This window comes from Equus caballus, chromosome 1 (assembly GCF_041296265.1).
Source record: "Equus caballus isolate H_3958 breed thoroughbred chromosome 1, TB-T2T, whole genome shotgun sequence".
Lineage (NCBI taxonomy): Eukaryota > Metazoa > Chordata > Mammalia > Perissodactyla > Equidae > Equus > Equus caballus.
The window spans coordinates 21198215-21212929 of NC_091684.1; the positions used below are offsets into that span (position 1 = coordinate 21198215).

General features: G+C 33.5%; 1 protein-coding gene across 7 annotated transcripts in view; it reads right to left on the bottom strand.

Annotated features, from left to right (window-relative positions):
• Positions 1-14715, bottom strand: part of SHOC2 (SHOC2 leucine rich repeat scaffold protein) — a 97338-nt gene that overhangs the window by 3938 nt on the left and 78685 nt on the right. For all 7 annotated transcript variants that reach the window (XM_023639500.2, XM_023639506.2, XM_070220718.1 and 4 more), the window contains 5 exons: positions 11574-11704; positions 6526-6714; positions 3998-4120; positions 504-641; positions 54-171 (listed from right to left, as the gene is read on the bottom strand). In XM_023639500.2, the coding sequence (XP_023495268.1) occupies positions 54-171; positions 504-641; positions 3998-4120; positions 6526-6714; positions 11574-11704 (699 nt within the window). The remainder of the gene's footprint in view (positions 1-53; positions 172-503; positions 642-3997; positions 4121-6525; positions 6715-11573; positions 11705-14715) is intronic.

The following is a 14715-nucleotide window of genomic DNA, read 5'->3' on the forward strand; positions in this document are numbered from 1 at the left end:
AACACACAAGAGCAAATTATTAGCACAGAGTCAAGCATCCAAAGGGTTCATACCAATTTCCTCAGGAAGATGAGTAAGTAGGTTCTCTCCAAGGCCTAGATGTGTGAGATTGGTAAGGTGACCGATGCCTCTGGGGAGAGTGGTCAACTGGTTGTTTGTCAAGACTAATTTCTAAAAGATTAACAAAATAAAAGATGGTTACATATATATTTCCTACAACTGATGTAAATTTAAAATAATACATCTAAACCAGTAAGTTAAATTGACAGGGATATTAGATTGGATAGGATGAGAATCACTCAGTAAGTTTTTCTTTCAAAAAACATTTGTTAGAAATTCAAAAGCAGATACATCAAGTTAATAAGAACATAAAACTCAGCCCTAATGCTATAATAGGAAAATCTATCTGGTCCAAGAATTAGATCACATTCTTAAGAAAAATGAGCAATTTGGAATGCATCCCAAAAACATTAATCATATAACTATAAAATTATCAGTTTTACCTGTAAATCCTTAAGATAAGCAATTTCATTTGGCAAGGATTCCAATTTATTCTCTTCTAGATCCAACTCTCTTAACTTCCTAAGGTTTCCAAGACCATGGGGAAGCTTCTTCAGAAGATTGTTTGATAATATTAGAACCTAAAGAGAAATTATTGATAGTGTTTAGAAACTCATGAAATGGAATTATATATTACCATTGTGTGGCTTAAAATTTATCAAGTAATGCCAATTCTCTAAATAGTGAATATTAAGGATAATGTTCAATTATATAACATAAACATTTAACTTGCTATTCTAAAAAAATCACCATAGTTTTTGGAAATAAAAGAGGCTTTATTTGCTATCCAAAGAACTTGAAAGCAGCAATTCAAAAAGACCCATGCACCCCTATGTTCACTGTAGCATTATTCACAATAGCCAAGACATGGAAGCAATGTAAGTGCCCATCAACTGATGACTGGATAAAGAAGATATGGTATATATATACAATGGAATACTACTCAGCCATAAAAAAGGATAAAATCATCCCATTCACAACAACATGGATGGACCTTGAGGGTATTATGTTAAGTGAAATAAGCCAGATGGAGAAAGACAATCTCTGTACGACTCGACTCATATGTGGAAGTTAAACACATGGACAAAGAGAAGAGATTAGTGGTTATCAGGGGAAGGGGGGGGGAGTGGGCATAAAGGGTAAAGTGGTGCACCTACAACATGACTGACAAATAATAACGTACAACTGAAATTTCATAAGGTTGTAAACTATCATAAGCTCAATAAAAAGTAAAAGAAAAAGAAAGATTTGGTTAAGTGAAAATTTGTGAAAGCAAAGGAAAAAATTTAATTTTAAATAAATTACAAAATATCCCAGAAAATTAACTACTTGCACAAAGATTCATATAGTTAATGGTATTTTGATACTAAATAGTTACAAATGTCTATCTAATAGGAAGCCAATTATTTATTCAAAAGCCCTTACAAACCAATATTTAAGTAAGAATTGACTTCTAAACTGCCTATATCAATCCACTGCACTTATTATTTGTGGTATATTTATTACATTGCAAAGCATCCTGCAATATCCTGAGAGAGAAAAAAAGGTTGAGGAAGGTAGTCCTTGTTCTCAGAGAAGTTACAACGTGAGGGGAGAACAACACTGGGTATTAGGGATAAATGAAAAGAGCACTGGATGGAAAGATCTACATAAGGTTCTGGATAATTTTTTATACCCACTTATTTCCTCCAAAGTTATACCACCCATAATAAAATAAACATATACAATAAGACCAAGAAGATAAGAACAGCAGCTGCTATTTATTGAGTTTACTATTTGTAGGGCACTATAGTAAAGGCATTATGTGCATTATCACATTTAATCCTAACTACAACTTTATGAGAAAAATACTAGATACTATCCCATTTCACACTTGAGGAAACTGAAGCTTGGGCAGGTTAAATCCATAAATAAAGAGAGATATAAATGTAATTGTTCATACAACTCAATAGCAAAAAAACAAACAATCCAATTTTAAAAAATGTGCATAGTATCTGAATAGACATTTTTCCAAAGGAGATATACAAATGTCCAACAGGTACCTGAAAAAGTGCTCAACATCACTAATCGTTAGAGAAATGCAAATCAAAACCACAATGAGATATCACCTCACACCTGTTAGAATGGCCATTATCAAAAAGACACGAGATGAGTATTGCCAAGCATGTGGAGAAAAGGGAATCTTTGTACACTGTTGGTGAGAATGTAAATTGATGCAGCCACTATGGAAAACAGTATGGAGGTTCCTCAAAAAATTAAAAATAGAACTACCATATGATTCAGCAATTCTACTTCTGGGTATTTACTCAAAGAAAATGAAAACACTAACTCAAAAAGATATATGCACCCCCATGTTCCCTGCAGCACTATTTACAACAGCCAAGCTATGGAAATAAACTAAGCGTCCACTGACGAATGAACAGATAAAGAAAATGGGATACACAGACACACACAGACACACAGACACACACACACACACGGGGCGGGGGGGGGTATTATTCACCCATTAAAAAGGAATTAAATCTTGGCATTTTACAGCAACATGGACGGACCTTAAGGGCATTATGCTAAGTGAAGTAAATCAGAGAAAGACAAATTATCATATGATCTCAACCAGAGGTCAGGGACAGAGGGGGCAAAATGCGTAAAGGGAGTCAAAAGGTACAAACTTTCTAAGTCATGGGGGCGTAATGTACAGCATGGCAACTATAGTTAACAATACCATATTGCATATGAAAATTGCTAAGTGAGTAAATCTTAAAAGTGCACATCACAAGAAAAATTCTGTAACTATGAATGGTGATGGATGTTAACTAGACTTATGGTAGTGATCATTTTGCAATATATACAAATATCGAATCATTATGTTGTACACCTTAAACTAAAATAATGTTGTACGTCAATGATACTTTAAAAAAAAGTGGAATTGTACCCAGATCTGTTTGCCTTCAAAGCCCATGCTTTTAACCATTACATCATACTATTTCACCTTACTAAATAAAAGAAATTAGGCTTTTTAGATTTTATTTATTTATTTATTTATTTTCCTTTTTCTCCCCAAAGCCCCCGGGTACATAGTTGTATATTCTTCGTTGTGGGTCCTTCTAGTTGTGGCATGTGGGACGCTGCCTTAGCGTGGTTTGATGAGCAGTGCCATGTCCGCGCCCAGGATTCGAACCAACGAAACACTGGGCCGCCTGCAGTGGAGCACACAAACTTAACCACTCGGCCACGGGGCCAGCCCAAGAAATTATGTTTTGTAAAAATATGGATACAGAAGAAATTTAAAAATATATATGTACTATTAGTAAGCTTTTTCATCAAAAGGATGAAAATTCTAGGGACTCAGAGGCAGAAGAAATCATCTTTGACTGAGGAGGTGACAATACGATGGATCTTTAAAATTTTTTAAAGAAAAAATTAAGGGGATGAGAGGAGGGCATTGTTGATATTGGGAACAGTAAGACTAAATGTATAGAGCCAGAAATATGCATACATTCGCAACAAAGAAAATAATCTATTTAACTAATAAATAGAAGAGTAGGTGGGTAAAATAGGCCAGATTTCATATGAAGGGTTCTGAATGCCAGTTTGAGGAATCCATAATAATCTTGGTAAACAATGGTGCAGAATTCTTAAACAGAGCTAAGGGAAAAAAATATGTTCTAAAAGACATTAGTTTTAGAGACCTTTTCTTTAGAAGGTACTTTACAGCACTCAAATCTACCAACTTTAATGGGCAAGAGTAACTCAGAAGCATTAAGCCCAGATTAAGTCAACATCTTATCATCCTAATAGGGTTGTATGTTTAAGAGAGCTCTAACATCTCTACTTATGATCTTCACCCAAATAGAAATTGCTTATTTTAATTGGAAACTTTATAAGCGAGATAACTGTGGAAGGGTCTAAGGAATTCTAAATGCTCTTTTATACTCACCTCAAGAGAAACGAGGCCAGACACATCCTCAGGGATCTTTGTGAGCTGATTAGTGGCTAAATTCAATTCTACCATACTGGTCCAAGTTCCAAAATCCAAGGGAAGTGATGTCAACTGATTGTCCTGGCAAAGATAAAAGAAGCATCTGAGGTAGAACTACAAAAACAAAGCACCATATATACCTATCTATGGAAAGAGAATTTCTAATTAATCAAAAAACCTTATTCCCTTTTTTGATAACCAAATATAGAAAGGAAAAAAACAACAAAAACTCTAAGCTTCTAAAGTTTTTCATAGAGTAATTAGGTTTTTATTTTGAGGTTACACTGAAAGTTTTTCCCTATGTGATTATCTGTATTGAATATGAAAAAATGCACCATACAGACCAACACATCTGATTTCAAAGGTCTCAGTGATAAATGTGATGTTTTCCCCATTTCAAGAAAAAGTACAGAAATCAGTGAGTAAAATGTAGATGCTCATGAGCACAGTGGAAGAGGAAACATCTAATTATAGCCCACAAGGAAGCTAGATAACCTTAGCAATTCTAGAGATGCTGAGCAATAAAGTAGAAGAGGAAAAAGGTTTGATAAGACAGTAAATCGTTAAAACACAAATTAATTATCCACAATTTTACTTTAAAAATCCATAAGAAAAGATGGTAAGAACATATTTACCATTGAATAATAAAAACAGATGATGGAAGAGTGTGATCCTAATTTTGTTTAAAAATTATATATAGTTATACATAGGAAAAAAAGTGACATATATGCCAGCGATTCACTATTTTTTTTCCTGCTTCTTTATATTCACTTATAAAACATATTTTCATCATTAACAACTCTTACCACACTGTTCTGTCTTGGGGGTACTGGTATTGAGAGCGGACCATCAGTACCCCTGTCCCAGTTGAGTATCGATATATGCAATATGTTAACAGTGATCTTACCTCTCAGTGGGGGAATTATTTTATGTTCTTTGTGTTAATATGTATTTTTTAAATCCTCTGCAATGTACATTAATTGTCTCATTTTACACAAAATCATTCATAAGAGAAATCCCAAGTAGCAAACATCCATTTGAAAACCAAGTTTTTCTTGTACAATATTTAAAATTATTACCTAATTATTATAACATTTAAACTTATTATCTACCTATGCCCAAACTACTGATAGTTAATAGTATGATAAAGCATTTTCATTAAAAAAATTTACTACTGGTGCTTGTATGAAGAGGAAAATGTCAGTCTTCATTTTAACTTCTTTCAAGAAAAAGTTTTGTTAAACAGTTGTCATTATCTTGAAGAAAAATTAAGGCAAAGCTCTATGTAACTTTATTATTTCACTGAAAACAGCAAGCCTAACATATTACAATAACATCATATCCATAAAAATGAGTAATCAAATACAAAAACTAATGAACACCTCGACTGCTCTGTTCTAAGCTTCTTATTACAAACTGAATATTCAGAATTAATGTCATTACCACTGCTAAATCTCATATAACCAGACTGACTAACAATAAATTTTATACTTGTTAAAGACTATAAGATTATCTTGAATTTCCACTAGTTCACTTATTATATACTTCTGAAGAATTACTGTAAAAGATACATATGTTTATGAACAAGTATAGATAGAATCAAGAAACTGCACATTTAGACTGTAATTTAAAGAACCACGATTATGTTGAAATGGTTTGTCAAAGACAGAAGGACAGAAGAAACACTATACCTGGAAGCTGGAAACCTAGGTTTCCTGGATTCCTACCGCAGCCATGAATTAGCTATGTGGCTAATTTACTTATCACCTTTGGACCTAAAATTTGTTCACTACAAATTAAATTACTGAACAAATCGTTTTTCATTTCTTTCCTCTTTTTGCAATAAACTTTTTCCTTATTATGTGAAACTCATTCACTGTAGAGAATATAGATAAATAAAAAGAAACTAAAAATCACCCATAAATAATTCTCATATTCAAAGATAAATGTTATATTGTGGTAAACAGTGGCTATATGTATGCATAAAAATCTGTAGATATTTCATAAATAATTAAGCACATTAAAAATGGCTTTTAAAAACTATGGGTGGAGAGAGAGTCTTCCATGCTTTAACTTTTTCCAACTTAATAAATTGAGACTATTTCAACTGGTATTTAATATTCTTCTAAACTAGAGTATTATTTTTAATGGATTCATAATAGTCCATTGAAGATACAGTACTTTAAAAAAATGAAGTCCCTATTAATAAGTTTGTACCAATTAAACAGAAAGCTCTGCAATAAATACTCCTACCATTAAGCTTTTATGGACATCCAAGATTATTTCTTTAGGACAAATTGCTGAAGGTATGCACAGTTCTAAGACATTTGTTATCTGATAAAAACTGCCCTTAAGTATCCGTAATATCAGTTTAGACCCTGTCAGCAAGAAACAAGTACCCATTCTCCACACTGATAGAGAAAGCATAAATATTAGAAGTAGTAGTCATAGTAGTTTTTTCTCCTCCAACACAAACAGAAGCTTACCTTCATATTCAGCTTACTTAATACTTTTGCTCTGGAGAAAATTCCAAAAGGAATTTTATTAATTCGATTGTGTTCCATGTTGAGGGAATAGATGGTGGAAAACTGAGATGGACCACCTACTGGATATAACTGGAAGCAATTTCTAGCTAAGGTCAAGCTATTGAGTTTCACAAGACTTGATAAAAGACTCTGTGAAAAAATGAAATAAACATAAGAATCAGAACTGTAACAAGCCTTATTCTGTAGAGTACAGAGCAGCAGTCCCAAACACAAATGCCTTCAAAGTGCCTTGCAGGTAACAAATGAAAGAGACTGGTTGGGCTGGTTTTGTAATGCCTCATCTAGAGGGACAGTCACTTCTCAGCTGTAGCTAATTGTTGCCTTGCAGGGATGTGGAGCTAATGTAGTTGGATTTTCTGATTTTACAAGAAATAGGAAATTAATTTACTTATATGAAATCTCCTGATTTTTATTTTTTGGCTTCAATTTATTTTAAAAATTCTATGGCGTAAAAACAAAAATATATGCCTATGGGTAAGAGGTGTGTCCTCAGTGGCCAATTTGAGACTTCTATAGAGCAGAGACTTTGGTATCAGACAGTCCTGGGGCTGAGTCCTGGCACTGCCACTTGTTGTGTGACCATTCCTATCCAGGTCTTTGTCAGGTCTTTAGAGATAAGGTACCTATCTCTAAATTATTATTAAGATTAACAAAATGCCTAGCACAGAGTAAGCTGTTATTTAGTAATTTAATGGTTTGTTTTAGGAATATTAAATTCAGAAGATGATAATACTTCCTGATATTGTATAATACCTTGCTTTTCCACACAGTAAAATCCCTGAGGGAATATGCATCCATCAAACAAGTATTTACTTAGCAAACAACCCCATAACCCCTTACTTCAGCCTCCTATCACGTAACCACAGTGCTAGGTGTTTAGGTATTATAAAAGAATCTCTGCCATTAAGAAGACTGAACTGTATTTAGAGAAATAAAGCACACAGATAGGAAAAAGAAAATAATATATAACTGTATATAATCAATAATAAATTGTAAAGAATAGGCTCTTGCTATTCAAAGTCTGGTTCAAGGAAGAGCAGCATCAGCACCCCCTGGGAGCTTGTCAGAAATGCAAACTCTTGCTGGCCCGGTGCCGGTGCTGAGTGGTTAAGTTCGCATGCTCCGCTCAGGTGGCCCAGGGTTTTGCCGGTTCAGATCCTAGGCATGGATCTAGCACTACTCCTCAGGCCATGCTGAGGCAGCATCCCACAGAGCACAACCAGAAGGATCTACAATTAGAATATACAACTATGTAGTGAGGGGCTTTGGGGAGAAAAAGGAAAAATAAAAAATAAAATCTTTAAAAGAAAAAGAAACGCAGACTCTTAGCCCCTACTTTCACAGAATCATAATACGAATCTTAACAAGATTTCCAGGTGATCTACAGGTGATCTACACGCTTATTAATGTTTGAGAAACGTTGTACAGGCTATACAATAGTTTTGAATCCTGGCTCCATAACGATGCCTTATTTTATAGATTGTAGTGAAGCCTTTTTGAAGAGATAAAATATATTAATAACTTTAAAACATCTAGCATATAAGAAGTGCTAAAATTTTAAGTTCCTTCTCTATTTAAATTCAAAGAAAAGAAGAAATACTGGAATAACCGGAAAAGTAGGAAGGTGGTTGAGAGTAAGCTGGATCTTGAAGGATGAAAAAAATCAAATATTCAGAGAAGTAGAAGAAAACATTCTAGACTGAGTAAAAGCCCAAGCAGGGAGAAAACAAGCAGTGTGAGGTGTGTATTTTAAACAATGTTCAAATTTCAGTTGTCCACCATGAGGAAATTGAAGACTTAGTACCTGAGGCGTCAGTTGATTTGCAAGGCCAGGTAAAGGAATGACATAACAATATAACTGAAGGTATAATCACACGGCGAACTGAAACTTGTTCTTTATAGTGAATATTAAGAAGCTACTCTTAACATCTGTCTATTGGTATACACATATAAAAGAAGAGTACAAATAAGAGTGGTGAGAAAACTGCATTGCAGTCAATTCAGAAAAAGAAGAGTACAGATAAGAGTGGTGAGAAAACTGCATTGCAGTCAATTCAGAAAAAATGTCTATATCCTACTTTACTGAAAACAAAGGAGTTCTATTGAGTCTCATGGCAAAAATGTTATTTTTATTATTCTCACAACTGACTTACTTCTCCAAATTGACACCCTTCTATGAAAAAATAACATCTGAGAATATCTGAAAGAATATTCAAGGCAGCTCTCCAACCTTTCATTCTCAGATCATGTTGTGAAGCTTTGGGGTTGCTTATCATTGCTTTAAAGTCAGATACATCTGGGTTCCCATCTTAGATCTACTTACCAGTTTTGTGACCTTTGATGAATTAATTAGATAATCTATCTCTCACCATATTCCCAGAAAAATATTTAGGGTAAGAAATTTACCAAAAACATGACTTCTCAAGTCTTATTTTCCTACCTATTTGATGAGAATACTCTAATAACTAGTAGGATTATAGTGAAGATTTCAATGGGATAATATGTGTAGAGCTCCTAGCCTTATGCATTGAGCATATGTACTTAAATTTAAGTTCCTTTTCCTTACGTGTTTATGTCTACATTAAAGCAAGTCCATTTTCAGATAGTCTTCAAAAGAAAAAGTATATAGTCATGCCAGCTCTGCTTTCAGGAATATAACGAGCCCCAACTGAAAACCACTTTCCTGATTTTTCTTGTCTAACCCAGCTTGAATGTCTGGCTAAGCGCTGTCTCATGGATTTTATTGATTTCTTTATTGTGATTATAAATGCAGATAATTACACATCTGCATTAGGAATATGCTGCTTCCAAAGCACATAGACTACTTTTATGCCCTTCCCCCAGCCCCCCACTTTTTTTGGTGAGTAGGATTGGCCCTGAGCTAATATCTGTTGCCAATCTTCCTCGTTTTTGTTTTTTGTTTTTTTTCTCCCCAAAGCCCCAGTACATAGTTGTATATCCTAGTTGCAGGTCATTCTATTTCTTCTATATGGGATGCTCCCACAGCATGGCTTGATGAGCAGTGAGTAGGTCCACATCAGGACCAGAACCAGCAAACCCTGGGCCGCCAAATCTGAGCGCATGAACTTAACCACTCAGCCACGGGGCCAGCCCCTAGAGTACTTTTAAATAAGACTTAATGCTTTCCCCTATTTGGACAAGGGCAATCAAGGGTTTCCCTCATAGCTTCTCTCTGAAAACAGGCCAGTTTAAATAGACACGCTCATGTATGTACACCCCTTCTTCCACAGCCAGACTGACGAGGGCTGCCTTCTTTATAATTCTCTTATCCAAAATAAATCCTGACTTACTTCAGTCACAAAACATTATATATGAAAGTATTTAGCATAATGTCTGTATCCTAAGAGGTATTCAATAATTATTATTGACAATAAGACTGGATATATAAATAAATTTTAAAATTTCTCACTTTGTGAAACTTGATATAGACTCAAGTCTTTATATTTAGGCATACTGACATTGTAAAAGCAGTGGATCTTACTTAAGCTCACAAATCACACTCTAAAAGAATCCCAACAAGGTCTAATTAATGTGCTAATTGTTTGCCTTATTGTGAAGATGAATCACTGTTAGAAAAGGGGATGACATTAAACAGTAGAACCTCACCCACTTTGATCATTCTAACCACTATCAAAGAAAGACAAAAATCCAGATAGTGTAGCTATATTCACAATCTGTGGATTCTATTCCTTATCCCACTTAAACTGTTACTAACAATTGTACTCTTTTTCTTCACAGGTAAGATACTGTCATAGTTGTTTTAGTAAACTGGTCCAGTCTAGAAACTGCAATCCTGGGAAACTAATTTTTGTACTCTGATCAAGCTGTTTTCTGAAAACCCAAAGACCCAGATTAATAGGAACCAAATTATAGGTCCACTTTATTTTTGTATCCCTAAGAAATAAATCAATTGAATAAATTTATTTTATAAACTCATTGCTACAAGTCTATAGCTTCATCTACTCAAACTGTTCTTTATAAATCAAAGCATAAGCCTGAAAAACATTCATCCAAAACACCTTTATTCTTAATTCAAACACACACACACACACACACAGGAAAACTAGCAATAGTCTAAACATAATAGGGCCACTTACATAAGACATTTTTAATTGTTACAAAAAAGACTTTGGAAAGTTCAATCAATCCTTAAGTCTACAATTCCATTCTTTTATTTATTAGATTACTGCAATAAGATATTATGCTTGAACAATCATAAGCAAACATACAAGTTGTTGGGTATGCTAAAACAGTAGGGAGTGAAGAAGGAAAGGCAGAAGTGAAAAAGTAAAGTTGAGAAAGATAATTAAAAAAAAAAAAGAGTATTGCATCTTGCCCAATCAATCTCTAAGCAAAATAAGTGAAAATATTTTTTTCTAATAGAAACAACAAAACCCAAATTAAAAATAATGTGTTAAAAAAATAACAGATTTTGGTGACTGGTATATGCTAAAGAGGGTTTAATATTATTGTATAAGCAGGGTAATAATTTGGGTCACAGGAGTGTTGCAGCTAATACTAATCTTGATAATAAATAGTGCCTTCTATGTAGTTCATTCTTCTCATTTATCATCTTTCTACAGTACCCTTTTTTTTAATAACTTGAACTCAGTGAGGTAGTTGAGTTTTAAAACCAGCCATACAACTTTTACGTAATAGCCTTTATTGCCAGTTCGAAAAATGACATGAGAAAGATTTACATGTTGCTAAAGGGAAACATAGCACACTGATTTTCCACCTTGGTTTCTCCCTTCTGCACATTAAAAAATAAATAAATAAAATGTTTCTATAATCATACCTATTCTTTTTTGGAATTTTTCTCTTAGTAGTGGCTACATATCCATAGCATACTCATTATTTAAGCAATCACAATCATCAAATTAGTTACGTAGCTGTAAACACCCACTGGTCTTTCCTTCATTATCTTGTAGACTTGTTTCAAGAGTTTACCCTAATCCACTTCTTACCTCTGGTAAAGTAGAAATGTTATTGTTCTCTAAATTTAATTCTTCAAGTGCACTGCATTTTGCCAGTGATCTGGGTATTGCTGACAGTCTGTTATATCTCAGACCAAGACGACTTAAACTGGACAGGTTTCCTGTGAACACAAAAAAAGGAATTTATTTTTTTTAAAATCTGATGAGCCTGTCACTGTACCAAGCTATCCACTAGCTATTTATGAATTACTGTGAAGTACTATTTCAGCAAGATCCTTAACTTCTAGTACCAAGGAACTACACACTAGTCACTGTATCAATTAGGATGAAATTGAAACCACTTTTGTGTCCACTTGTCTTAGAGAAATAATGAAATACACAGCTACAAGTCAATTTTAAAAATAAAGAATTATTAGAAAGTATTGGCATACTTTAATAACAAAATAACTTTTAGATAAGGCCTAACTGAATAACATCAAAGTAGTGCATATTTTAAATTTACAATAGTTATCCCATTTCTATCTATGTGATGAGGATGCAACACAGAACAAGTAGTTACATGTAAAAACATATATGTAATTTTGAGAAAGAAATTTCCAAATTTCTAAAATGGTATTATTTAAAATATAAGATGCACAATTATTTTGTAAGATCGGAAAAGTTCATTATTTTTCATGAGTTTAAATATAAACATTCCAAAATATACCTGAAAAGCTGAGCTGATGGTAAAAACTTTCTCAAAATAATAAAAAAAAATTACAAACCAAAGTGAAAGTTATAGCCTCTCTTATTGTCTAAGCATATGCAGCTTGAGTGCAAACTAACCACTATGGAATACACAAAAAAAGCAGAAAAATAGGCATTTTCTAGTTTTATTGTCAAGACTACATGGCAAGCTACATGGATGAGTATGATGATATCTGCTATCATAAAAGGTTTAAATAAAATTTAATTTTCCAAACAATATACATTAGAAAATAAGTTCATTTTGTTACCAAAAAAAAAAAAAAGGTAACAGTATTGAGATTTTAGTTCAATGTATGTCTTTGTCATAGCTAGTTAATTCCTTTTCTGACTTCAAATTACAGCTGTTGCTATAAGATTTTTAGATGGGCCAGGTTAAAATGTCAAATGTAGCCTCTAGCGTTAAATTAAAAAGTATTACCAGTGTTAGAAATTATGGAAGTGGATGCCTATGTCACAGTTAACTTTCTGGAGAAAAATAATTTGATGCCTTTTGACTTTCAGCAATATTCTGATGTTTGTCTATTTCTTTCTTTTTGCTTTGACCATTTTTCAAGGAGCTGTATGAATAACTTCCTTTCTTAGATGCAACATTACTATAATACTTTCAGAAAACATATATTAGCCTATAGCATAAGTGAAGCCTGGAGGGCAGTCACTATGCTTCATACCCTTATGTAGTTATCACTCATCTGCATCTTTCCCTCTTGCTGAAGAAACCAGTTGATTTAAGTTATAAGAAATGACTAAATGGAACTAATTTTTACCCTTTAGATTTTCAAGGTAAGAATTAGTCATTGGTAATGAAAATACTTCGATAATTCTATACCATAAATTTAGCCAAATACAATGCAGAAAAACCTAGCAACCATTTCAATTCCGGCAATTAGAACTATTCCTGAGTTATGCTATACTTATTTATATTACTTTCCTGTAATAATGTTTGGAAACTAGCCCAAGAGTTTGCCGGTTCTGATTAAAAAAGATTTCAACAGGCAGAAAATCAAATATACAAAAGCAATAATAAAAACTACCACTTAGCAAAGACAAGTTAATTTTGTTGTTGAAGAGCTTTCTATATTAACTAAGGATGCTTCACTAGTGTCTTTCTGATGACACTCTGGTGAAATGTGTCAATTTTGGAGGAAAAAAAAAACTCAAGCAGAGGATTGGATGACTTTCTAAAGCCCGAGAGAACTTAGAGATTAGAAATGAGGGCAAGAATAATATTTACTATTGCTAACACTGCACTATTTCATTGAATATGATACAAATGTTACTTAAAAGGTGGGCTGTCAGAAAATAAAAGAATCTACTTTATGATTATGTTAATTATAGTCATAGTCCTAATGGCCAAAAATAGGGACAACCTATGTGTTCAAGAAGAGATGAATAATTATTTAAATTGGAAGCATCACAGTGTAATAGAAAAAAATAAAAGAGATTTTATATTATCTGTGTGATCCTGGGCAAGTTATTTAACTGAGTCTATTTTCTCATCCATAAAGTGGGTATAATGCCAAATACCTGACAGGGCTGCTCTAAGGGTTAAATACGACGTGTGCAAGACACTTAGCACAGTGATTGATAAATAACAGGTATTCAAAACATGATTTTATTCTATGATGTCTATATTGTGCTATGTTCTGTACCTATTAAAATTATGCTACAAAAAATTTTAAGATGCAAAAGACTAAGTTATGATGTTAAGTGAAAAAAGTAAGATAATAAAATAATGCATTTTGTATGCTTTTTTTTTTAAAGATTGGCACCTGAGCTAACAACTGTTGCCAATCTTTTTTTTCCCCCCTGCTTTTTCTCCTCCAATCCCCCCAGTACATAGTTGTATATTTTTAGTTGTGGGTCCTCCCAGTTGTGGCATGTGGGACGCTGCCTCAACATGGCCTGATGAGCGGTGCCATGTCCGCACCCAGGATCGGAACCAGTGAAACCCTGGGCCACCGAAGGTGGAGTGGAGCATGCAAACTTAACCACTCAGCCACAGGGCTGGCCCCCTTGTATGATCTTAACAATGTAAAAAACATATGGATGCAAAAAGAGTAGAAAGAAAACACATAAAACTAACAGTTATCTCTGCATGATAGAATTATGGAAGATTAAAAATTTTTCTTTGAACTTGTCTATATTTTTCCTAATTTTCCCAAGTTTTGTAATTTAAAAACATCGTTTTGATAAAGAAAAAACTATAATTCTAAAGTAATTTTAATTTAAAAACTTACAGTATCCTTCTACCATTCTTTTTTTTGAGTGAATATTTTACATTATGGAGACGTTTTACACTAATGTAGAGGTAAGACTTTGGACACTTTACATTGTGAGGCTCATCTGCTCCATAAAGTGAAGATATGAGGTAAATTGTGAAAAAACAGAGCATGGTGGCTTGAACTTTTAGATAGTCATCCTGATT